Source organism: Balaenoptera physalus, assembly GCF_965194825.1.
Source record: "Balaenoptera physalus genome assembly, chromosome: 3".
Taxonomy (NCBI): domain Eukaryota; kingdom Metazoa; phylum Chordata; class Mammalia; order Artiodactyla; family Balaenopteridae; genus Balaenoptera; species Balaenoptera physalus.
In genome coordinates this window covers 148,560,882-148,587,016 of record NC_138890.1, presented here as the reverse complement: position 1 = coordinate 148,587,016, position 26,135 = coordinate 148,560,882, and the positions used below count along the sequence as shown (strand labels likewise).

The 26,135-nt window shown below is 39.2% G+C and overlaps 1 protein-coding gene across 5 annotated transcripts in view; it reads left to right on the top strand.

Annotated features, from left to right (window-relative positions):
• The window catches only part of DNAJC21 (DnaJ heat shock protein family (Hsp40) member C21), a 33,140-nt gene extending 21,626 nt beyond the window's left edge, over positions 1-11,514 (top strand). For 3 of the 5 annotated variants that reach the window (XM_082453784.1, XM_082453781.1, XM_082453785.1), the window contains 4 exons: positions 3,287-3,459; positions 6,281-6,356; positions 6,875-7,269; positions 10,227-11,514. In XM_082453784.1, coding sequence (XP_082309910.1) covers positions 3,287-3,459; positions 6,281-6,356; positions 6,875-7,039 — 414 coding nt within the window. In that variant the 3' untranslated portion in view covers positions 7,040-7,269; positions 10,227-11,514. Of the gene's footprint in view, positions 1-3,286; positions 3,460-3,610; positions 6,259-6,280; positions 6,357-6,874; positions 8,533-10,226 lie in introns of those variants that run through there. The other 2 variants (XM_082453782.1, XM_082453783.1) reach the window with 2 other exon arrangements.
• Positions 11,515-26,135: the final 14,621 nt, after the last annotated feature.

Below are 26,135 nucleotides of genomic sequence, written 5' to 3'. Positions count from 1 at the left end.
ATGGAAAAGAATCTGAAAAATAATATATATATATGTATAACTGAATCACTTTACTGTACACCTGAAACTAATACAACATTGTAAATTAACTATACTTCATTAAAAAAAAAAAAAGTGGTTAAAAAAAGGAACATTTGCTTAGAAACTTGTAATGATTGTGATTCTTGAAAAAAAATGTTTTTTCAAGCTTAAATATTTCACACTGGGGGGTCCAAACTTAACCTCTTATCTTAAGAATTATTATTAAATAACAGGGTATTATGTTGTTACATGTATAACACAGTCTTGTGGATTTTTTGAATCTATAAAAACAAAATGTACTTGCCCATTTTACTAAGGGTATTTGGTGGTTCTACAGGGAATGGAATTGATTTCTGTGCTATTTTAATATAATCTAATTGTATTTGCTTTTATTAAGTATTAAATGTTAAATGTAACTCTTTTTAAAAATTGGAAATGTTTTTAAGAAAATTTAGGTAACACACTAATAATTTTTCATAAATCTTTAGATTTGGCTTATTTATCCAAATGGCTATAATATGTTTGATAATTTTGTCTGTTTCATATTCCAAAATGATATATGACACATGAGTTAATCACTATTAAAATTGTGACTTGGAACTTTTTGCCTCAGTTACAAAACCACATAGCAAATTATATGTTCCTTTTATAAAATGACTCATATCATCTTCCACCCAAAGACTCTGTAGTCATTAGTTTAGAACACTTTCTCTCTTCTTGTGTGTCAGAACCACTGGAGTAAAGACAAAATAGAATGGAGAGGGACTTATACCTGATAGGTCCTGAAGATTGCAACAATAAGCACATGTATTTGTATTCTCTTACCAAGGAAAATGCTTCTGTTTACCAGCCCATTTTTTCCCTCCAAAGCTATATGTATTCCTTGATGATACCTCTTGTTTATGGTTTCTAATTATATCAGGGAGAAAGCCCCAATTCAGATCAAGTTTTATGTAGCACTTTCCCTGGATATTTTCTAAGCTCCTTTTGAAGGGGAAGGTAGTGTGGAGACACGTATGGGTAGATAAAAGAGCAGGAAGCAGCAGATACTGAGACTCATGAAACTTCAGATTGGGAGTTTTCTGTATTGTCAAAAAAATTTGCATAAGCCAGCAAGGATTGTAAAAGAAAACCCCCAAAACTGAAATTGAATGTAAACAAACAAAACCCCCTTGTTGACAGCAAGGAAGAATTAACGCAAGAAAGTTTTGAATGCGGTACTCTGAACACCATCCTTGGGACATGCTCTAAAGACAGAATTAACTCTAAAAGAAGAAATCTTGAGCTTTACTTAGGGGATATTTTGGTGGTATTGGTGTGGTATTTCTGAAACTATTTTATGTGTATTGTAGGATAGAGCAAATGAGTAAATACACTAATTCTTGGGAACCAGATTCTCTTGTGGGAGAAGGGAAATACAGGTATCAATTGAGGGAAAGAGAGAGGAAGAACACTAATGTTGGACTGGAATTGGGGGTATCAGTATGAGCTCATGATATAAAAAAATAAATAATACATGCATGGGCAGTATACACTGAGGGCCCAGAAGCAGTGATACCCAGTAGCAATGAGCATATGTAGTTCACACATCTTTGTTTCTAAATCCCCTTCCCCAGTAAAAGGAGTCAGGGTTTGGTCCTTGGAGAAATGGCTGATTCTAGGGCTGAGACAGGGAAAGTACAAGGGGAGCCTGCATTATCTATGCTAGAAATATAAGGGGTATTCAAAAATTGACAGGGATAAGTCAGAAGTACCCAGGAGTCAGCTTAAGGGCTTGCCGAATATGGGAAAATTTGAGTCATCAAAAAGAATAGTGGTCATAGATTTTTAGACATTGATTTTATTTAAAAAAAAAAAAATCATGTATCTATACTGAGCCTAAAAAAAGAGAGAGTTGGAGAAAGGAAGCAGATGGGAATGCTTCATTCCAAGAATATGAATTAACACAAATGCAAATGGCAGGACTAATAGAAGCAGAAAAATCACTGTTCTGTATCCACCAATGTAATAAACGGTTCACATAAGAATCATCAGTAGATGCCAGATCCATTGGGTAAATAGTTATTAGGGAACAGGATATTGACACAATCTCAAAGTAACACTCTGCACATATTAAGAAAAGAAAAAGGTACTTAACAGTAGAAAAATCTGGCAATACCATCTTAATCAAATGATGAAACTTTAATCACTGAAAAATGGGAACTGACATTTTCTTCCTGATATAATGTATTGAGGACACAGAATTATCTTTATAATATTCCTGCTAGAAATGTTTAACCTGAATCTAATCATGAGGAAATAATTAGACAAAGTCAAACTATGGGACATGCTACAAAGCAGCCATCAAATTGTCAATATCATGAAAGAACAAAAAATGGAGGGGGGGTACTGTTCTGGAATAAAGGTGATTAAAGAGATATGACAACTAAATGCAACAGTGGTCCTGGATTATATCTACCATAATCCAGGGGTTACAAAAAAGGACATCACTGGAATGTGAATATGGATTGTGTAACAGATAATGTCAGTGTTAAATTCTTGAGTGTGAAGAGGGAATTGTGGATATGTAGGAGAGTGTTTCTGTTCTTAGGAGATACATGAGATCTACCTGCAGCTTGCTTTCATAGTTGGAGGGTGGGTGCAGAGAGAAGGAACGTGGGAAGAAGAGAGGGAGAAAGCAGACATGGCAAAACGTTACCTGAGACAAAAACAAACCAGTTGTATTTAGCGAAGATATGTTAGTCAGGTGTTTTTTCTTTTATCATGCCTGTTGTGTTGTTGTTTTCTTTTTTTTCCTGATTGTAAAATAGTTGCTCATTGCAGATCATTTGGAAAATATGGAAGAGTATAAATATCATCCCTAATTCTGCCTATAAATATTACTTAATGTTGAATTGAGTTGTAATCAGAGGTTATATATAATTTTCTACCATTTTTGCTAATATGTTCTATTTTTTCACATAATTGAATCAATATCTTTGGAAACATGATTCTTAAGAGCTCTATAATTTTCTTTCATATATTCAACCATTCACTTATTGAATATTTGGATTGTTTCCAATTTTCCCTAATTTAATATTTCTGTAATGGGCATTCATTTTCTTAAGTTGTTGTCTGCCTCTCCTTTTTATTTCCTGAAGATATCCTCCTACCAGAGTGCACAGCACATTACCATTGTTTATTATAGCTGTTTGGCAACATAACATAAAAAGCCAGTAGTATTATAGTATTTATTTTGTAATGGCACACATGTTTTCTTACCTAGAATTATGATGATAATTTCAATGAAAATGGAACTGGAGAAGGAGTAAAGGTTGATCCAGAAGATAACAGCCTAAATCAAGACAGTGCCAAAGAATTGGAAGATAGTCCCCAAGAAAATGTCGGTGTTAAAGAGACTGTGGAACTGTGTGATGACCCCAAAAGTGAAGCTAAAAGGTAAGTAAGTCAGAGTTGCTTGTTGTTTTCTAATTACTTAATGCTGGTGCTGAGGATGGCTTTTCATCTATCACTTGAAACCCCCTTTCCCGTGACGGACGCCATGAGTCAGATGTATCTGTGATTGACACCTACACACATACGTTTACAGAGGCCGGCGTTGGGGCCGGCGTTGGAGGGAGAATGCTAGACAGTGTGCTGAGATGTTGCGGCAACGTGGCCCGAAGCAGAAAGGAGTCACGTGGACCCAGTTTTTGTTCCCCTTATCCTGCTGAGGTTCTTATTTTGCCCAGGGCCAGTAATCCTTGGCACTTGCCTGAGAACAAGACTGCAGACACGACTGTGCCCCATTCGCCTGAGTATCACTGACCAAACCTCCTTGCTCGGGCCAGTCGTCCTGCGTTCAGCCCCAGTGCAGGTCGTCAGGGCATATGTGCACAGCTTGGGGCCCTCGTGCTCTAGAGGCCCAGGAGTCCTGGCGCTGCACAGGCCACAGTGGTTGGCCAGGGGAAGGTCTCGCTCAGGGCAGGTGGCATTCCTTTCCCCCTCCTTCCTCTCCTTGCCTGACTTTCTCGCTCCCATCCTCCTCCGTTCCTCTAGAGCGGAATAATTTCTTCCTTGAGGAAAGATCTGAACAGTAGGCAGCCGCAGGTTCCTGTCACAGGACCATGAAAAAAGAGTTCAAATGACAGAGTGAGGTGGAAGCCTGAGTTGAAAATGCTCAACGCTGGAGTAACAGTGAGGGGTGTGGGACTTAGGTGCCATAAATAAGGGGAGAAATGCCATGGAAGCCTAGAGTAGGCCTGGAGCTGTAGGAAAAGGAGGACAAGGAGCTACATAAACGGGTAAGTGGATGCCTGCCTTTGAAGACTTCGGACAGCGGAAAGCTGGCAGGGGAGGTTACACACTACTCTGATGGCTTGGTGTGTGTTCCCGTGTTAAACAGGAGGAAACTGAGTCTGGGTTAAATGACTTGCCCCAGAACAAAAGCTGGTAAGTGGAGAAGCCGGCATTTAGTCCCATCTGTCTGACTACTTGAAGGACCCAGTTCAGCTAGCTCCACGGGGCCCAAGCATCCTGTGAAGGTCCCTTGGAGGCTGCTTGGGTGTATGAGGGATGGGCCAGAAGGTGGGCTCCAGGCCCCTGAGCACCTCCGTCATCTAGAGCTGAAGTATTTTCATTCATTTTCCATAGTACTTCCACGTGGGATTCATCTGGGGGAGGACAAAGGGTTCTCATTGCTCAAACTCAGACTTTCGCAACTACTCGTGAAGTAGTGAAGTTCAGCTTTCTCACTTAATGATGTGAGAAAAAGAGTCAGAGAATTCAAATGACCTCTTCACTGCTGAGGAGTGGCAGGGCTGGGATAGCTAGCCCGCGCCCACCGGCAGGTGTCCAGACCCCCTTTCTGCGGGACCCCTCTGCTGCTGCTCTGCAGTGCGTGGATGCCAGCTGCCTAAAACACGTGTGTGTATCTAGGGCACATTTTCATTTTTATTTTTTTTTCCTTTTTATTGTTTTATTGAAATATAGTTAGCATACAATGTTATTTTAGTTTCAGGTATACAGCATAGTGATTTGACATTTATATACATTACATTACGCATTGATCACCACAACAAGTCTAGGAACCGTCTATCGCCGTACAAAGTTATGGCAGTATTACTGAGTATGTTCATAGGCTGTACATTATGTACTCTCTAGAGTACTTTTTAAAGATAAGGTCTTAGATAATAGCTTCAGAGATGTAGCTGCTACCTTTCATAATGTAAATTGTTCTTTGGGAATATTATCCTGAATTTTCTTGGATATATTTGTGGCCTATCTGTGATGATATTTTATAAATTAGTAAATGTTAATCTGTTGGCTTTTATGTCATTGTGTCTTTTTCTTGATGCTTTCAAACCTGGCTGAGTACTGCGTAATGCTGTGCTGAACTAATCAGCATCGTTTAAATGTGTAGGCCATTTAACTTAATACAGACTCCTGGGTTCTGCTCGAAGAACGGAATACTCAAGAAGTGCTTGGCAGCATTATAACTCATTGGTTATAACCCATTCCCTCTGTTCTGTAAATTCGGTTGTGCTCAGATTTTACCCTAAGAATTTGGTCGGCACAAATGAGGGAAAAAGTATGAGAGGACTAAGGAAAATGAAAATTCATATAGAAGATTAAGCAGAGGGATGTTCTGGAGTTAAAGCAGAACAGGAGGAAACTGACTATACTGGCTGGCAACTTCTGGGTTATAGAATACAGGGGAGAAAAACCCGCAGATCAGCAGAAAGGACATAATCTTAATAAAAGGAAATTCTTTACATTTAACAAATGTAATTCTATAAAAAATGCATTACAGTGTTTTTCTCATTTCACTGTGGAACTGATGAAATGTTTGTCATCAGCTGGATCAGGTTTAACAAGTTGTGTCTTTGGGGAAACACACTTAATGTCATAGATTATTTGTGAGTACTACTGGTTGGCCGTGAAGATGGTTTGCTTCAGTAAATGGAGTATTAATTAGCTTTTTTACAAAAATACACCATATAAAAGTTCGGAGCTATTTTAGCATTCTTGTTTTAGCTTGTGTTTCAACTTTTAAGTAAATTCCTTCGTTTTTGTGTCAAATTTGATATCTGATGATCTCTAAAGTTGTTTTTTAAAGCTGTTCATTTGAGATGTGAAAATTAATTTACTTGGCCATTAAAATGAATGAATTAGCCTTTAAAATGCATGTCACTCTTTTGAGTCTTCTTGGGAGCAAGGTGACAGTTAAAAGGGGTACATTATTATTGGATTATACTGAATTCTTTCATTTATTTTCCAGCGTTTCTAAACCCAAAGGAAAGAAAACCAAAGATACTAAAAAATCTGTCAGAGTACCTGCTGAACCACAGACAGTGGTAGGTCAAAATAATATTGACAGCTCTTCAGTGGACCTTGTTGTTTAAGCAGTATAATCTAAATCCTTAATTCTAATTCTGAAGACGTAAGTGTGTATTTGGTGAGCCCTTCTGCACCTGCTGCGTAGATGTGGCTCCATCAGCAGTTTTCCCTGACGAACGTAGAATTTATGTATGTGCCACTGACGTTTTTTTCTTTAAAGTAAGCAGAAGCACACTGGACATATCAGATTGTACCAGAACAGTTACTGTTCTGTTTTCCATTACTCTGAAATCCAAAGCCTTATCCATGTGGTACGTCCTGTTGAATGTCTCAGGACCCTTAAAGTTGATGGTGTTGGTTAATGGAACTCGACTTCCAAGAACAACTGCCTCTGTTGAGCCTGCCTTAGTAGCTGTCCATTGTGTTAAAAGGTCTTTATTTTGCAATTATTTGATATTTAATCTCAACGTGAAAGCACTGCTCTCAGATAATAATACTTGCTTTTATTTATGGTTTTTTTTCTTTCCCTTCTCAGAGTGATGTTCTTATCAGCTGTACAACCTGCCATAGTGAATTTCCATCCCGGAATAAACTTTTTGACCATCTAAAGGCCACAGGTCATGCAAGAGCACCTTCATCATCATCTTTAAACAGTGTAACAAATAGTCGAAGCAAAAAAGAGAAACGTAAAAACAGATAGAAATCCTGCCAATGCTTTTTCTTTTTGATTGTCTCTAGATTTTGACACCAAAAACTGAACTGAAATCATCTAAAGAGTTAAAATTTCAGTCATCTGCAATTTATTGCATTGTGGAAGATTATTTTTATCTTGTAAAAACATTTTTTTGTTTAATATATATTTTTTAAACATTTCATTAGTGATTGAATTCTACTTTTGCCATCTGAATTGACTTGAATGTCTCAAAACAGGTAAATATTGTAAAGTATGCATTCTTGACTTCTGTTGGCTCATGTGGACAGAAATGTACAGGGAGAATTAAATTATTTTAACACGTACAAATGCTCCTTTCTGTTTTATTTTGTGAATTTCACATTAAGTGAAAGTATTTTTATATGATAAGTATTTTTATATGACTCAGTGGTTTTGTGTTTTGTTATGCCTTGTGATCTGTTGAAGACTCAGATCATTTTAAAATCGTCATGGATTTTTTCCACCTGATACCATGATTCCAGTTCTGATTTTAAAACTACTTCTAAATAACCTGTTGTTAATTACTGCATTTTTTTCCCCTGAAGGACAATGATAAGTAGAAACTAATTGAACATATATGGTTGTTTTTCAAGAATAGTTATCTCTTCAAGGTATAATTATATTGATTTAACTTGAGATTTTACCGGTAATTAACAGTAAGATATATCTTTTGGTTTTTCACTCTGATTTGGCTCACGGAGATGGAACAAATTAATTTATGGGGTGCTTCCTCCTTAGGCATAGAGACGGCTGTGAAGCATGATGGATCAAGGTAGCAGATGGTTCAGAATTTATTCTATTTAACAAGGAATATTCTGCCTTGGGTTTTTTCACTATTTTCAGAAGTTTTTTTGTTTTTTCCATCATTCAGTGGAGAGAAACTTTTTTAATGAAAGATTTTTCACTAAGGCTGATATTTATGCCCTAGATTATCTACTCTGTAGCAAAGATGAATATTAAAAGAAATACGGAGAATCTTTATAAGTGAGTGTGGTCAAGTACATGGATCAGTGATGAGTCGGGTTGTAGGGTGGATTAAATAGGCAGTGCTTTTAGTTGGTCTTGAAAGTAACTTTGAACTCACTAGCTTGAAATAAGTACTTGCTGTTCAGTGAAGTTATTTCTCTCCTTATATCCTTGAATCTTCAAATGAAACAATCTTCAGTTATGCATAAGCTCTAAAACACAGGGTCCCCGAGGGCGAGGTCTTTTCTGAAAGCTTCATGGATAGTATTGATGATACGGATCATTCTGTGAGATGGACTTGAAAATGTGCATTTGTAGCTTAATTTTTAGTTTGTTTCTTTTTCATTTAGATAGATGTTTATTTTCTTTACCTTCTTCCCTTTCTAACTTCTATTGCTAATTCCACCTAATTGCTTTCCCCCCTTTCTTGGTCCCTTCAGGTGAAATGCCAGCCTTTGGTCTTTTCCTCCCAGGCTTCATCTGAACACTCACCACCTTCCTCTAATTTGAACTAGGTGAATTGGCCATAATTATGAATAGGAATATTAATGAACGGGAGGGCATATTAGTCACATGTTATTTATTGTTCAGTAAAAAATAGGAAGTCATCTTGAGAGGTAGAGAGTGTCCTGCAAATGCCCTTCAGACCTTCCTTGCTTTCCCCTGTACCAACCATGCAGGCATGTTTAAATTTATTCCTGCTACATGTGAGGATTGACTGGGGTTTCTTGTCACTTTTATTCTCATTGACAAAAGTCATCCATACTTTTTAAGAGATCTTCATCAGTTGTGATTGGAAATTAGACTTCAGTTCTGATCCCGTGTGTGATGCTGATAAGTCATTCAACTTCTTTGAACTTCGTTTTCCTTATCTCTAACACAGTTGTTAGCATAATAATATTGTCTCCATTTATCACACAGGATTATTATGAAGATCAAATAAAATAGTACATACGAAAACGTTTTTTAAATACAAAAGCTTTATACACAATGTTATTGAATTTAGATGAGTTAAATCTTTTTCAGTTAAAATATTTGCAGATAGAAGTGTATGTGCTGAATTAAATGAGCTTTAAGTTTTATGGGAATTTCCAATCTACTTCTGAAGAGGAAAACAGAAACATATGTTACGCCAAGGGTAAAATGTTATTTTTGGTGGATCACAGACGTTCGATTTTGTTTGTCTGAGGCAGAGCAGAATATTCAAAAATACATGAGCACATATTTTACGTTAATCTCATGAAAGCTCAGTGGTAACTACCATCTTGATTGAAGTTAGCTCAAGTGTAGAAGGTGCATAGCTTGAGGGTTCTGGAAGGAGAGGGTTAGGGGAAATCCCGTTTATTGTTTATTCCTCCATAATTCATTCAGTGGTACCAAAGCTAGGGTTCTCCATAAAGCCCAGTGAGACTTTCCCTGTTTCAAATAGGAACAGTATCCTTATCAAAATCACAGCACTATAGGAAAATAGGACGGCATCAAAATGAAAACTTCTGTAGAACAATAGGCAACATAAGTAAAAAGACAAGCCTCAGACTGGGAGAAAATGTTTTGATACATATAACTGACAAAGAATTAGTATCCAGAATACATTAAATGACAAAAGAACCTCCTATAAATCAGTGAGCAATTGACAGTTAGGCATTAATACCGAGCAGTTCTCAAACTTTTTGGTATCAATTCCCCTTTACACTCTCAAAAATTGAGAACCCCAAAGTGGTTTTGTGTATGTAGTTTATATCTACTGATATTTACTCTATTAGAAATGAAAATAGAGGAATTTTTGAAGTATTACCTTATTTAAAATAATACATGTTAAATAACATTTATGGAAAATAACTTTTTCAAAATGAAAGTTTAATGAGAAGAGAGGCATTTGTTTTACATTTCTGAAAATCTCTTTAATGTCTGGCTCAATAGAAGACAGCTGGATTCTGATAGCTGCTTCTTCAGTCAGTCTGTTGCTGTATGTTTTGGTTAAAGTATGTGAAGAAAATTAAGCCTCATGTGGATAGGAAATTGGAAAAAGAAGGACCTTGTGGACCTCCCTGGATCTCCCAGGGTCCTCAGACCACACTTAGAACCGCTGCATTAGAAAAATGGGTAAAATATATGAACAGAAAAAGCTTGAATAGTCAAAACAGTATGAAAAGGTGATCATTGTCACTGATAATCAGGGAAATAAGACTTAGTTGTTTCATGTTTTCAGATTGGCAAAAGGCAAAAAGTCTCACAAGATCAAGTGTTGGTGAGAATGGAGAAATGGGAACAATTGCTTCAATTTGATGGTGGCTATGAAAGTTGAAGACGTACCCCCTGACCTGACAACTCCAGGGGTATACCTAGAGTCTCACAGTGTCTGCAGAGGCACAGCATGGGCTCTACCTGAGGACTGTCACCCAGGTCCCACTCCGGACCTGCTGAATGAGAATTTGCAATTAACAAGACTTCTCAGGTGACTCACGTGCTTCTTGCATCTTGAGAAGCGGTACTCTCAGGAACCCACGTGCATGTGCACAAGGAGACTTAGTGGCTGATCACAGCTGAATTGCTTCTATCTGGGAAAAGTTGGCGATGGACCCTAAATCTCCGTGAACAAGAAAGTGGATAAATTGTATAACGGACAATAAGATGGCAAACAGGCAGTTCAAATGAGTGAACTGGATATGTAATACCAGTGGCTAGCCTTAAAAAAATATTGAATGAAAACAAGCTGTCAGAAGGTGACACGTATGCCACATATATAGTTTTTTAAAGTACTGTTGTTATTTATAGAGAGAAAATATAGAACCATCAATGGGAAACACATCATTCAGAAAAGTAGTTGCCTCTGTAAAGGGAGGGAGAGGGGTGGAATGGGGGCGTGGCAGCAAAGGGGCCTTATCTGAGCCAAGACTTCTATTTAAGATCTGAAGGAAGATGTTAGCATTGATTAATTCTGGGTGGTGGGTAATGAGGGTTTATTACTCTACTAACATGTTTTCATGAAATACTTCAAATATCCAGAGAAATACAAATTAATGTTCCATTTTTTGTTAATAGAAAATACACTTGCACGAAAGGGGAGATAAAGGCTTTCAGGTCTACATTTTATTCCTAGCATATTCCATAAGCTCACTGTGGCAGAGGCTATTACTTGTCTCTCTCAATATTCATTCTCTCCTTCTTCCTTATAATTCTGATTTTTAATTGGGCACAAAGCCACCTAAAATATTACCTTCCTAGCCTCCCTTGCAGCTAGGAGTCTGTAAGTTCTGGCCAGTGATCTGAGCAACTCTGGGGACATGTCCTTAAAGATGTGGGATGTCCTTATTCCTTCCTCCGCCAGCTTCAATGAACAGGTAATGGTTGGCGCTCTACCCCTGTCTGGGATCGTGATTCCTCACAGGGCAGAGAAACTGAAGCCCAGGAGCTTCCATCCTTGACACTCAGAGGGACCCTATAAGCCCCAGACAACCTTCTGCATTCGAGAGAAATAAAACTCCTGCATTACTGAAGCCTCTGTTGTTTTGCATTTCCTGTTGCAGGTGACTCGCGTCCTGATTGCTTTTTTCTTTTTTTTAATTGAAGTATAGTTGGTTTATAATGTTGTGTTAATTTCTGCTGTACAGCAAAGTGATTCAGTCATGCATATATATACATTCTTTTTTATATTATTTTCCTTTATGGCTTATCTCAGGATATTGAATATAGCCAATCGCTTCTCATTTCACCGTGTGTATTGTTCCCTCCCCATATGAGAGGTGTAGCTTCAACAGTGGCAAGGACGTGGACTCTTAGCTCTGAGAGACCTGGGATCAAGTTACAGTGGCAGCACTAATTATGTGATCTTGGGCAAGTCATTTAAACTCTTTAAGCCTTTTTTATTATTTTTTTTTCATCTGTAAAATAAGGGTGAAATCAACCTTGCCGAATTGTAAAGGTGAAAACTTAAGTGTGAGCACTGTGCCTGGCACGTGATAGGCATTCAATAGCTATTAGCTTTTACTTATTTTCAATAATCTCTTCTGCTTATACATTTTCTTGCTTTATTTAACTGTTCACTTTGGTTTCTGAAATCATCTAATGGAATGGTAATTTGCAGAGAAATCCATGATTATATTGATCCTATGGTGTATTTTTTTTTTTTTAAGTACTAGTGTATGTATTGAAATTCTTTCTGGCTCAAATGGAACAAAATTTTTACATGCTAAAGCTGAAAATATGCTATTTCAACGTGGTTGTGTGATACCAATGGAAACCGTCTTGACGATCATTGGTCCTAATTATGTTAGAAGACTCAGTGTATTTGTACAGAGAATTACTTTGCCATTAAAATGAGACAGGGCCCCAACATCACTGATGTCCTTTCGGATACAAAATGCCTTCTGAAAACAGGAAGGGTTCAAATTATCCTTCACAGTATAAATTATTTGAATGTCACTTAGAGAAAGTTTCTAACAATTTCTAAAACGAAAAGGTCATGGTGTCTCTCCACATTTAGATAAAATGGTATGTAGTTAATATATCTTCAGGTACTTATTTTCAAATTTAATAATAACTCATACTTTTGTGTACGAGGTAACAGTAGTCTCAGCATATATGAAGCATAACTTCCAACAGTTCCATCCAATAGTGGAATCCGTCTCTTAGGATGTTCCTGTAACTGTCCAGTCAGGCTTCTCTGCTGGAAATGCCATAGAAGGATGCCTGCCCTGGGGGTGGGGGGATTCCCTGAGTGACCGCAGGATCCTGGGCTGGGGTTCTCCACCTGCACTTCCAGGGAAGCCCAACAGCTTGACGAGCGCTCTGGTGAGTGAGCTCACACCACTCTCCACTGGACGTCTTTTTAAAAAACCGGTGCTGCATGCATATGATTTCTCTCCGAACTTGAATTGGGTTTTGAAAGCGCAGGGCCGATGCAGATGGCAAATCACTGCAAGGAGATGGAGGAGAAAACTTATCCCAAGTGGGCGGGCCCATCTGCAGGCACTTTTAGCTGGGCTGTGTGTGCTCTGCGATCTGGGCTCACCTGAGAGAGAGCTGTGCAGCTGGAGAGAGACGTCTTTGATGCTCTCCACACTCCCTCTGTAGATGCCTGTAAACCAGGCCCCCTTTGTCTCCCAAGATTCAGTGCCCTCCGGTGGCTGGAGGTGGGCCCAGGGAGATCCAGTCTCTGCTCCCTAATCCCAGCCACTCCGTCCTGGGGCCTTCCCAGCCCCACTGCCCAAGGACCCTGCCCACCCCAGGTCCTGGGTAACTGAATCCTCAGAACAGCAACAGTTTGAGAATCAAGGTAGGCATGCGAGGGAGCCTCTTGAGGTGCCTCAAAACCAAAAGACAGAGGTGGTATTTCCTCCACTTATACAGGAGATCAGTGTGGAGAGAGTATGGGTCTTGAAGTTAGATTCACATAGGTTCAAATCCCAGCTCCAAAGTTATAAGCTTGTTAACTAGGACATATCACACCAAAGCTTTGAGCCTGATGACTTTAAATGGGGATGGTAATATCCATGTCATACGTTAGTGGTTAAAATAAGAAACTCTCATATACGAAGAGCCCAGCAGAATGCTTGCCACACAAAGGCTTGCCCCAAATAGTGCCACACGCTATTAAATCCTAGTTCCCATTCTATTGTCTTCCCTTTCCCCGTGAAGTACCCCGAGGAACATGGGTTTAGCTGCCCAGCTCTGTACCTAGTTCCCCTGTACAGAGTGTTTTCCTTGCAGTTACACGGGGCCCACCTGGATCATCCGGGATAATCTCCTCAAGACCCTGAACCACTCTGCAAAGGCCTTTTTGCCACGTGAGGAAGCATTCGCGGGGTTCAGGGATGAGCATGTAGACATCTGGGGGCAGGAGGTGCATTATGCTGCCGACCCCACGCTCCTCACTCGAGGGGTTGTTGTAGAGGCCGAAGTGATGGTGCCTGTGGAGCACGGCGGTCTGCCTGCTGCACAGCTGCCCTGCCGGCAGGTCTCGGGCTTCAAGTAGACTGTGAACTTCTTGGGGGCAGAGAGGGGCTTGTCCTCCTCTTCTGTCCTCTACCATACCTAGCATAGTGCTGGAACCACGGCACAGCATCAGCAAGCCGCTTGTCGGATATTTTAAGTGCAGAATCCTAGAGTGGCTCCGCTTGCAGGTGGGTCGTTTCCAACAGTCACTGTCACTCAGTGCAGCCAGGTCCTGGCTGTGCTCGCACAACACGGTCATCTAGTGCGAGTGCCCCGTCTCCACCAATGGGAGACAGACCCTCACTCGCTCTATACACGCTTGGTGAGAAGTTGAACCACGAAAACCTCCTGAATATTCAAACTACGAGGTTTGTGTGAAGCTAGCGTTCTCCATCAGGCTCGGGATGGAACACAGGTTCCTCCATCAGTGTCGGCATGACCCTTCCAAAGCAAAATCATGCAGCTTTGAGATTACGGAAGCATCCAATTTGGTTTTCTTTTAAAGGAAATTTGAAATTTACCAGCTGCCTAATATTCTCCTCAAACCCTCTCCTACTTTACAGGAGACAGACTCAGGATCCAAAAGAAATGCTTATGGATGAGTTCTAGAAAAAAATAAAAGATAAATGAAAAATATATGACTTGCATTAATAATGTAACTGGAAAAAATAGAATAGGGAAAACATGACTCAACCACAAGACATGGAAATGAAGTGGGGATTAGAGTCGACGGCAACATCAATGTGAGACTGGGTGAAGAGGAATGTCCGCTGCCCTTAGGACGAGGTCCTGCTCTGCCCACCCTGTGCTCAGTTCTGGGTGCTGCACCTAAAGAAGGCACCTTGGGCAGGAGCACTGAAAGTGGCAATGTCAGGAATAGTTGAAAAGTTTGGGAACACTGATTCTAGAGTATAATGGAAATTAATTAAAATACTTAGCAATATTTAGCTGGAGAAATGACATCCCGAGGGAGTCAAACTAGGAGTCTGTTTTGTTCTCTGCACCCCACCCGTCTGAAACCTCTCCTCCTCTCTGCTTTTCCAACTCCTACCCTTCCTTCAAGTCATACTTGAAGTGCAGGCGCACCCCTCGGATTCTGGGACCTGGGGGAGGAGAGCAAATGGACACCCACACACCATATGTTGAAATGTTTCAGAATTATATCAAGCTAACAAACTATTGAGTTAAATATGCTTTACCCTCCTGCCTTGGTCGTTATGACTTATAAGTACCCAAAAGGCCGGGTGCAAACTTTGAGTTCTCAGATTCCTTGCATTTCCTACCAGAACGTGGTGGCATGGAAAGACTTGACCTCTGACCTCTCCTCGCCCTCTCTTCCCACGCTCAGCTCCATCCTGCCTCGTGTGTGTCCACGTAGCTATCCTAGCTCTCATGTCCAAGCATCTAAACTCCTGCAATCAGCTGCGCCAGGAGACCAAGGTAGGCCCTGCACTTGAGCTTGGAGCCATTTGGGCAGGGGCTTCTGGAATTCTGGGGTCTGTGAATTCCTTACTCCCTGGAGAAGGGCCTGGCCAAAGGAAAGCCAGAATGGGACCTCTCTAAAACTGGGGGCCCAGAGCAGGGAGCCCTATTACCTGAACTTTCAAGCAATGTTATTTAAGTGACTCCTTTTCCATGAAGCTTTCCCAATATCTCCTCTCAATAAGTGTTTCTTCCTCTGACCTCCTTGACCATTTGATACTTACTATATGCTGCCTCAAGAACAAAACAATGGAACTTTTGGAAGGATACACCCCATTCCTTACTGCTGGGGGCCAGCTCTGAAATCACTCTGCACTGGGGGGAAAGAGGCAAACAGAAATACTTAGTGAAGGCTGCTATCTGTTTTGATCCCATGATCCATTTTCCATGGAAACTTCAGCTTCTTAGACCCCATGTCTTATTTTCTTTAAAATTTAGTTAACTGCAAGTTTAATTCTTTATCATCCTATCAGTATTAGCACAGCCATACTTCAGGAGAGAATGCAGTCTGGCCTTCCCCCAAAGTAATCACCTTAGGGGGGAGGGGGCCCTAATAGCATCATTATACATTTTTTAAATGAATCTATTTTGGAATTGACTTATTGGAATTTTAGGAATTGATTCATTACCCCTATGGAAGCCTTAACGTCTAAAGTTTTATTATTTATTTTTAATGCACTGTAATGTTATTAAGCAAAATTTCCCCTTCAGCTTAATCATTTATCATTTGTGTCTGGGGTTTAACTTATGTGCCATAAACACTTCATTACAGGATGAAGTTCTGTGAGACTCACTTTCCAATTTCTCACGTCATTAGCGCCACTCCAGCAATCCTTGCAGTCACTTAGGAGCGCGCCTGTTTGCCAGGAGTCTGCAAAGCCCCGAAGCCACACAGCTCAGACTCTTTTGAGAACTCACTCACTTCCGCTCTGTTTCCAGGAAAGAATATATAGAAGCCCTCTTACTGTGCCATGCTGCTGCTTTACAATTTCAGAGAGTAGCAAAACGCTAGAGCTGATAGGGACCTTCAAGCTTATCTATCTAGTTCAAACTACTCATTTTACAGATGAGAGAGTTTGCTTTGTTCCTTTCCTTGTTCCAAGAAGGACTGAGACCAAACGTCTCGTATTAAGAAACCCATACATGAAGAAAAGTCATGAGTTCTCTGTGCTACAGTGAACATTTTGCTCACCCAGGTATGGAGAAGTGAGGCCTATTTGCTTTAATGCAACCAAATCTCTCTATCATTCCATCCATTTATGCACTCTAAATCTCTCTATTAATCCTTCACTCTGTCCTCATTGGAAGGAATGTTCTCATACATGGATATATTCTTTAAATTTTTTGGAAAATTGTAAAATTTACCATGTTAACCATTTTTAAGTGTACAGTAGCATTAAGCACACTCACAATGTTGCATAGCTATCACCACTGAACCATTTTCAGAACTTTTCATCATCCCCAACAGAAAATTTTTACCTATGAAACAATAATTTCCCATTCCCTCCTACCCGCAACTCTTGGCAATATTTATCCTTTGTGACTGGCTTCTTTCAGTTAGCAATGTTTTCAAGGTTCATCCATATTACAGCATGTATCAGAATTTTCTTCCTTTTCAAGACAGAATACCATTCCATTGTGTCCATACACCACATTTTGTTTATTCATTCATTCAATGATAACATTTGAGTTGTTTCCATCTTTTAGCTATTATAAATTATGCTGCTATGAACATGGTTGTGCAAATATCTGTTTGAATTCCTGCTTTTAATTCTTTTGGATCTATACCCTGAAGTGGAATTGCTGAATCATGGGGTAATCCTTTGTTTAACTTTTTGGGGAACTGCCATACTGTTTTCCATAATGGAAAACATTCCCACCAGCAACGCACAAGAGTTCCAATCTCTACATATCCTTGCCAACACTTGTTATTTTCTGGTGTTTTTGTTTTTTGTTCTTTTATATAATAGCCATCCTAATGGGTATAAGTGGTATCTCACTATAGTTTTGATTAGTATTTCCATAACGGATAGTGATGTTGAGCATTTTTTCATGTGCTTACTGGCCATTTGTATTTCATCTTTGGAGAAATGTCTATTTAAATCTTTTGCCCACTTTTGAATTGAGTTGTTTTGTTGTTGTTGAATTGTAAGTGTTCTTTTTAATATATTCTGGAAATTTAGCCCTTATCAGATATATGATTTTGCAAACACATTATCCCATTCTGTGGGCTATCTTTTCACTTTCTTGATAGTGCCCTTTGATGCACAAAAGTTTTTAATTTTGAATAGACCCAATTTTATCTATTTTTTTTCTTTTCTTGCCTTATCTAAGAAATATTGCCAAATCTGATGTCATGAAGATTTGTACCTATGTTTTTTTCTAAGGGTTTAATAGTTTTATCTCTTAGGTTTAAGTCTTTAACTCATTTTGAGTTAATTATTATATATGTTGCAAGGGCAGGCTCCAACTTCATTCTTTTGCATGTGGATAACTAGTTTTCCCAACATCATTTGTTGAAAAGATTATCCTTTCTCCATTGAGTGGCCTTGGCATCCTTGTCAAAAATTAATTGACCATATACGTGAGGGTTTATTTTTGGCTCTGTATTTTATTCTTTTGGGCTACATGTCTGTCTTTCTGCTAGTACCACACTGCTTTGATTACTGTAGCTTTTGTAGTAAGTTTTGGAATTAGGAAACCTTAGTTCTCCAACTTTGTTCTTTTTCAAATATATTCTTTTTAAACTGCATACCTAGACAGCATGCATTTCTGAAAGATATTTTCAAGAGTGCCAAAATCAGAATCTTTAAAACTTTAATACAGAAACTAAACTCTTTTCTTTCCTTTCTTTGCTGCACTAAACAGGCTGAATGACAATACATCTTGCTTCCTTGTTCCAAAACCCACCTCCTCTCCCCACAATCTCTCTGGAAGTGTTAGAGGAGTAAGGGAGGAGTTGATTCTGCTTGAAGAAACAGGAGAAGAGGTGAATAGGTAGAGGAAGGCAATGCTCCTGAGAAGGAAACGAGCTCCCTGCTAAAAAGAGGATGGAGGGTAGGATATTGCTAAAAAGAAGGAAGCAGAGGGTTTACTGGAGGTGGCTCCCAGGGTCTAGGAGTAACTCCAGGGATGTTACCAAGAATAAAGAGGACCCTCCTGCCCAGGTTGGTGGAATTGGCACAGGACCACTGAGGAACAATGGTCAGGCCCCTGTGCCAGGTTCTGGTGCAGTGGCAGTGCTGAGTGGAACTAGTTGGAGACCAGCTCAGCCGGAACAGTGGTTTCTAATGACACCTCTGCTAAAGTTCACTCACTACATCGATGTTCCCCATACCCAGTACCATCAGAGGAAGAAAAATATTCCTAAAAATATTTTATTTCTGGCATAATTTTCACTCTTTCCTCCTACCTCCTTGCTTTTTAAAAGTTTGCATCAAGTGGCAATCAGTGATGCCTGCAATCTGGGACTTTTGCTGGAGCAGAGAAAGAGTTAGATAACAGGAACAGCCTGCTGCTTAACTCCTCCTAAGTGAGGATGAGGTAATGACTTTCAGGCTGGGCAATGAGACAAGGAAGGGAACAGAGCAATAAATAAGGCAAGGAAGGCCCAAAGTGTGCCAAGGGCCAGCATTGAGACTCCCAGTCAGCCATGACAGCCAGGTTCAGGCCTTTAGAGGAGGCAAGAAATCTGTAATCAGGGGGAATGGGGCAGCAAAAAAGGATAGCAGGGAGGCAAGCAAGAATCAGAAGTTTGGTTAAGACTGGCTTGGGGGAGTGGGGGAATTACTGGCACCAGGCATCTACAGCAAGAAGGTAGTTGGCTCAATCAATACCTCCTGAGGCCAGGAGAGCATATGTGCTCCAGGCGGGAGGAAGAGAATGCAGTAGGTACCCAGGGAACATGTTCAAAGAGCTGCTGACAATGCGAATCTGTAGGCCAGAAGGAGGTTGCCCTGGAGATGTGCTTGGGAATCATCAGCATCTAGATAGTAAAGCCATCATGGATAATGGATGAAATCACCCAGATAAAGTATATGGAGAGGGGAAAAAAAGAGGTCAAGATAAAAATCCTGTGGGTACACCAGCATTAAGGAGCAAACTAAACAAAAACCAATGTATGAGAATGAAAAGGACTAAAGAGGTAGTACTAGGGACTTCCCTGGCAGTCCAGTGGTTAAGACTTCACCTTCCAATGCAGGAGGTGCAGGTTCAACCCCTGGTGGGAGAGCTGAGATCCCACATGCCTCGTGGTCAAAAAACCAAAACATAAAACAGAAGCAATATTGTAACAAATTCAATAAAGACTTTAAAAAAAAATGGTCCACATCAAAAAAAAAAAATCTTAAAAAATAAAGAGGTAGTACAAGATTGGAAGACCATGGCACCATTAAAAAAAATAGGAGAGGAAGATGACCAGTCTCAGATGCCACAGAGATGCTAAGTGAGGTGAGGGCTGAATTTGGCAGTTAGAAGGTTATATTAGTCAGGATTTTTCAGAGAAACAGAACCAATAGGAGCTATACATATATATATATATATATATATATATATATATATATATATATATATATATACAGGTATATATAGAGAGCTATGTATATAATGATATACATATGTGTATAAAGTGTATAATGATGTGCACAGCTATGTAGATGGAAATAGATACAGTTATATATCGATATCTACATATCTATATGTTATCTATATCTAAATTTATTATAAGGTATTGGCTCATGTGACTATGCAGACAGAAGTGCCCTGGTCAGTTGTCTGCAAGCTGGAGACCCAGGAGAGCCGGTGGTGTAGTTTGAAGACCCAAGAGCCTCAGGGGCTGCTGGTGTAGATTTCACTGGGGGTCTGAAGGCCTGACAGCCAGGGATGCTGAGGGCAGAGGAGATGGATGTCCCAGCTCAAGCAGTCAGCCAGAGAGGGCGAATCCAATCTTTCTCCACCTTTTTGTTCTATTCAAGTCTTTAGCACATTGTGTGATGCCCACTTACCTTGGGCAGGCCATCTGCTTTACTCAATCCACCAATCCAAATGCTAATCTCTTCCAGGAACCCCCCTCACAGACACATCCAGAAATAACGTTAATAAGATATCTGGGCACCCCATGGTCCAGTCAAGTTGCCACATAAAGTTAACCATCACAGGAGTTGTAGGTCACTCTTGCAAGAATAGGTTGACAGAAGCCAGCCTGGGGAGTACTGAGAGAGTGGCAGTGAGGAAGTGGCGTGGCAGTGCCCACGGATCTTTTTCTTAGGAGCATCACTTTTAGGAAAAGGATATACATTTGAAAGAAGTTTTTTCTGTTTCTGTTTTTGTTTTTTTAAATGGAGGGAGAGGCATGTTTTTAGGCTGAGAGGAAGAAGAAAGAAGAATATAGAAATTGAAAATCCAGAAGAGAATGAACAATTCAAGCTGTAAGATCCTGGAGAATATGTGTGTGTTGGGGGGAAGGTTTATGTAAAATAATAACCTGACCATGAATGTGGTTATCGGCTCTGTGAAGGATGAGGAAGAGGTAGCAGGTGAAGAAGCCTGAGGGCTCCGGGGGGAGAGAACATGGTGCAGCAGCCCTGAGATAGGCAGGGGGGTGGGGGGCGTTTGGAGGGCAGCATGACAGGCGTGTAGAAGCGAGGGAAAGGTGCAGGGCCACCAGGCCAGGATGCAAGCCAGAGACAGGCCTGAGGGAAGGCATCAAACAGGTATTAAGCAGGAGCGTGATATGATCAGAATCCTTGTTGGATAGTTTCAATGTTCTTCTGATAAACAACAGTCACTTATTGAGAGTGAGAAGGGCAGGGGTGTGAACTGGGGGCCTGAGGAGAGTGCACAGAATTGCAACCCCTTGGAGGATGAATAGGAGATGCCTGGGAGCCCTCTCGATTCCTCCTTCAGATATTACGACCTCACAATTCACCCAAGAGTGGTTTCCTTTTCTTTCTAAAGTTACCTCTGGTACTTTATTACCAAAATCTAAATATATATATGTGTACATATATATATATATATATAATATTTCTAAATACAGATTTCTTTATATATTATATGTCTCTAATTATATACACATTTCTAAATATATATTATGTATTTCTAAATATATATAATTTATATTTCTGAATACACACACATGTGCATGTCAGATGACTAATTTTTTTAAACATCTTTATTGGAGTATAATTGCTTTACAATGGTGTGTTACTTTCTGCTGTATAACAAAGTGAATCAGCTACGCATATACATACATTCCCAAATCTCATCCTTCTTGCGTCTCGTTCCCACCCTCCCTATCCCACCCCTCTAGGTGGACACAAAGCACCGAGCTGATCTCCCTGTGCTGTGCGGCTGCTTCCCACTAGCTATCTATTTTACATTTGGTAGTGTATATATGTCCATGCCACTCTCTCACTTCGTCCCAACTTACCCTTCCCCCTCCCTGTGTCCTCAAGTCCATTCTCTATGTCTGCGTATTTATTCCTCTCCTACCCCTAGGTTCTTCAGAACGCTTTTTTTTTTTTTTTTTACATTTCATATATCTGTTAGCATACGGTATTTGTTTTTCTCTTTCTGACATACTTCACTCTGACAGTCTCTAGGTCCATCCACCTTGCTACAAATAACTCAGTTTCGTTTCTTTTTATGGCTGAGTAATATTCCATTGTATATATGTGCCACATCTTCTTTATCCATTCATCTGTCGATGGACACTTAGGTTGCTTCCACGTTCTGGCTATTGTAAATAGAGCTGCAATGAACATTGTGGTACATGACTCTTTTTGAATTATGGTTTTCTCAGGGTATATGCCCAGTAGTGGGATTGCTGGGTCGTATGGTAGTTCTATTTTTAGTTTTTTAAGGAGCCTCCATACTGTTCTCCATAGTGGCTGTATCAATGTACATTCCCACCAACCTTGTAGGAGGGTTCCCTTTTCTCCACACCCTCTCTAGCATTTATTGTTTGTAGACTTTTTGATAATGGACATTCTGTCCGGTGTGAGGTGATACCTCATTGCACTTTTGATTTGCATTTCTCTAATGATTAGTGATGTTGAGCATCCTTTCATGTGTTTGTTGGCAATCTGTACATCTTCTTTGCAGAAATGTCTACTTAGGTCTTCTGCCCATTTTTGGATTGGGTTGTTTGTTCTTTTAATATTGAGCTGCATGAGCTGTTTATATATTTTGGAGATTAATCCTTTGTCCATTGATTCGTTTGCAAATATTTTCTCCCATTCTGAGCGTTGTCTTTTCGTCTTGTTTATGGTTTCCTTTGCTGTGGAAAAGCTTTGAAGCTTCATTAGGTCCCATTTGTTTATTTTTGTTTTTATTTCCATTACTCTAGGAGGTGGATCAAAAAAGATCTTGCTGTGATTTATGTCAAAGAGTGTTCTTCCTATGTTTTCCTCTAAGAGTTTTATAGTGTCTGGTCTTACATTTAGGTCTCGAATCCATTTTGAGTTTATTTTTGTGTATGGTGTTAGGGAGTGTTCTAATTTCATTCTTTTACATGTAGCTGTCCAGTTTTCCCAGCACCACTTATTGAAGAGACTGTCTTTTCTCCATTGTATATCCTTGCCTCCTTTGTCATAGATTAGTTGACCGTAGGTGCGTGGGTTTATCTCTGGGCTTTCTATCTTGTTCCATTGATCTATGTTTCTGTTTTTGTGCCAGTAGCATATTGTCTTGATTACTGTAGCTTTATAGTATAGTCTGAAATCAGGGAGCCTGATTCCTCCAGCTCCATTTTTCTTTTTGAAGATTGCTTTGGCTATTTGGGGTCTTTTGTGTTTCCATACAAATTGTGAGATTTTTTGTTCTAGTTCTGTGGAAAATGCCATTGGTAGTTTGGTAGGGATTGCACTGAATCTGTAGATTGCTTTGGGTAGTATAGACAGTTTCACAATGTTGATTCTTCCAATCCAAGAACATGGTATATCTCTCCATCTGTTTGTATCATCTTTAATTTCTTTCATCAGTGTCTTATAGTTTTCTGCATATAGGTCTTCTGTCTCCTTAGGTAGGTTTATTCCTAGGTATTTTATTGTTTTTGTTGCAATGGTAAATGGGAGTCTTTCCTTAATATCTCTTTCAGATTTTTCATCATTAGTGTATAGGAATGCAAGAGATTTCTGTGGAATAATTTTATATCCTGCTGCTTTACCAAATTCATTGATTAGCTCTAGTAGTTTACTGGTAGCATCTTTGGGATTATGTATGTATAGTATCATGTCATCTGCAAACAGTGACAGTTTTACTTCTTCTCTTCTGATTTGGATTCTATTTATTTCTTTTTCTTCTCTGATTGTTGTGGTTAAAACTTCCAAAACTATGTTGAATAATAGTGGTGAGAGTGGACAGCCTTGTCTTGTTCCTGATCTTAGAAGAAATGGTTTCAGTTTTTCACCATTGAGAATGATGTTGGCTGTGGGTTTATCATATATGGCCTTTATTATGTTGAGGTAAGTTCCCTCTATGCCTACTTTCTGTAGGGATTTTATCATAATGGGTGTTGAATTTTGTTGAAAGCTTTTTCTGCATCTATTGAGACGATCTTATGGTTTTTCCCCTTCAGTTTGTTAATATGGTATATCACATTGATTGATTTGTGTATATTGAAGAATCCTTGCATTCCTGGAATAAACCCCACTAGATCATGGTGTATGATCCTTTTAAGGTGCTGTTGGATTCTCTTTGCTAGTATTATGTTGAGGATTTTTGCAGCTATGTTCATCAGTGATATTGGCCTGTAGTTTTCTTTCTTTGTGACATGTTTGTCTGGTTTTGGTATCAGGGTGATGGTGGCCTCATAGAATGAATTTAGGAGGGTTCCTCCCTCTGCTATATTGTGGAAGATTTTGAGAAGGATAGGTGTTAGCTCTTTTCTAAATGTTTGATAGAATTCACCTGTGAAGCCATCTGGTCCTGGGCTTTTGTTTGTTGGAAGATTTTTAATCACAGTTTCAACTTCAGTGCTTGTGATTGGTCTGTTTATGTTTTCTATTTCTTTCTGGTTCAGTCTCGGGATGTTGTGCTTTCTAAGAATTTGTCCATTTCTTCCAGGTTGTCCATTTTATTGGCATATAGTTGCTTGTTGTAATCTCTTATGATCCTTTGTATTTCTGCAGTGTCAGTTGTTACTTCTCCTTTTTCATTTCTAATTCTATTGCTTTGAGTCTTCTCCCTTTTTTTCTTGATGAGTCTGACTAATGGTTTATCAATTTTGTTTATCTTCTCAAAGAACCAACTTTTAGTTTTATTGATCTTTGCTATCATTTCTTTTTCATTTATTTCTGATCTGATCTTTATGATTTCTTTACTTCTGCTAACTTTGGGGTTTTTCTGTTGTTCTTTCTCTAATTGCTTTAGGTGTAAGATTAGGTTGTTTACCTGAGATGTTTCTTCTTTCTTGAGGTAGGATTGTATTGTTATAAACTTCCCTCTTAGAACTGCTTTTGCTGCATCCCATAGGTTTTGGGTCATCATATTTTCATTGTCATTTGATTCTAGGTATTTTTTGATTTCCTCTTTGATTTCTTCAGTGATCTCTTGGTTATTTAGTAGTGTATTGTTTAGCCTCCATGTGTTTGTATTTTTTACAGATTTTTTTCCTGTAATTGATATCTAGTCTCATAGTGTTGTGGTCAGAAAAGATACTTGATACAATTTCAATTTTCTTAAATTTACTGAGGCTTCATTTGTGACCCAAGGTATGATGTATCCTGGGAATATTCTATGAGCACTTGAGCAGTAAGTGTAATCTACTGTTTTTGGATGGAATATCCTATAAATATCAATTAAGTCCATCTTGTTTAAAATATCATTTAAAGCTTGTGTTTCCTTATTTATTTTCATTTTGGATGATCTGTCCATTGGTGAAAGTGGGGTGTTAAAGTCCCCTAATATGATTGTGTTACTGTTGATTTCCCCTTTTATGGCTGTTAGCATTTGCCTTATGTATTAAGGTGCTCCTATATTAGGTGCATAAATATTTACAATTGTTATATCTTCTTCTTGGATTGATCCCTTGATCATTATGTAGTGTCCTTCTTTGTCTCTTGTATTAGTCTTTATTTTAAAGTCTATTTTGTCTGATATAAGAATTGCTACTCCAGCTTTCTTTTGATTTCCCTTTGCATGGAATATCTTTTTCCATCCCCTCACTTTCAGACTGTATGTGTCCCTAGGTCTGAAGTGGGTCTCTTGTAGACAGCATTGTTTTTGTACCCATTTAGCCAGTCTACGTCTTTTGGTTGTAACATTTAATCCATTTACATTTAAGGTAGTTATCGATATGTATGTTCCTATTACCATTTTCTTAATTGTTTTGGGTTTGTTATTGTAAGTCTTTTCCTTCTCTTGTGTTTCCTGCCTAGAGAAGTTCCTTTAGCATTTGTTGTAGAGCTGGTTTGGTGGTGCTGTATTCTCTTAGTTTTTGCTTATCTGTAAAGGTTTTAATTTCTCCATCGAATCTGAATGAGATCCTTGCTTGGTAGAATAATCTTGGTTGTAGGTTTTTCCCTTTCATCACTTTAAATAGGTCTTGCCACTCCCTTCTGGCTTGCAGAGTTTCTGCTGAAAGGTCAGCTGTTAACCTCATGGGGATTCCCTTGTATGTTATTTGTTGTTTTTCCCTTGCTGCTTTTCATATTTTTTCTTTGTGTTTAATTTTTGATAGTTTGATTAACATGTGTCTTGG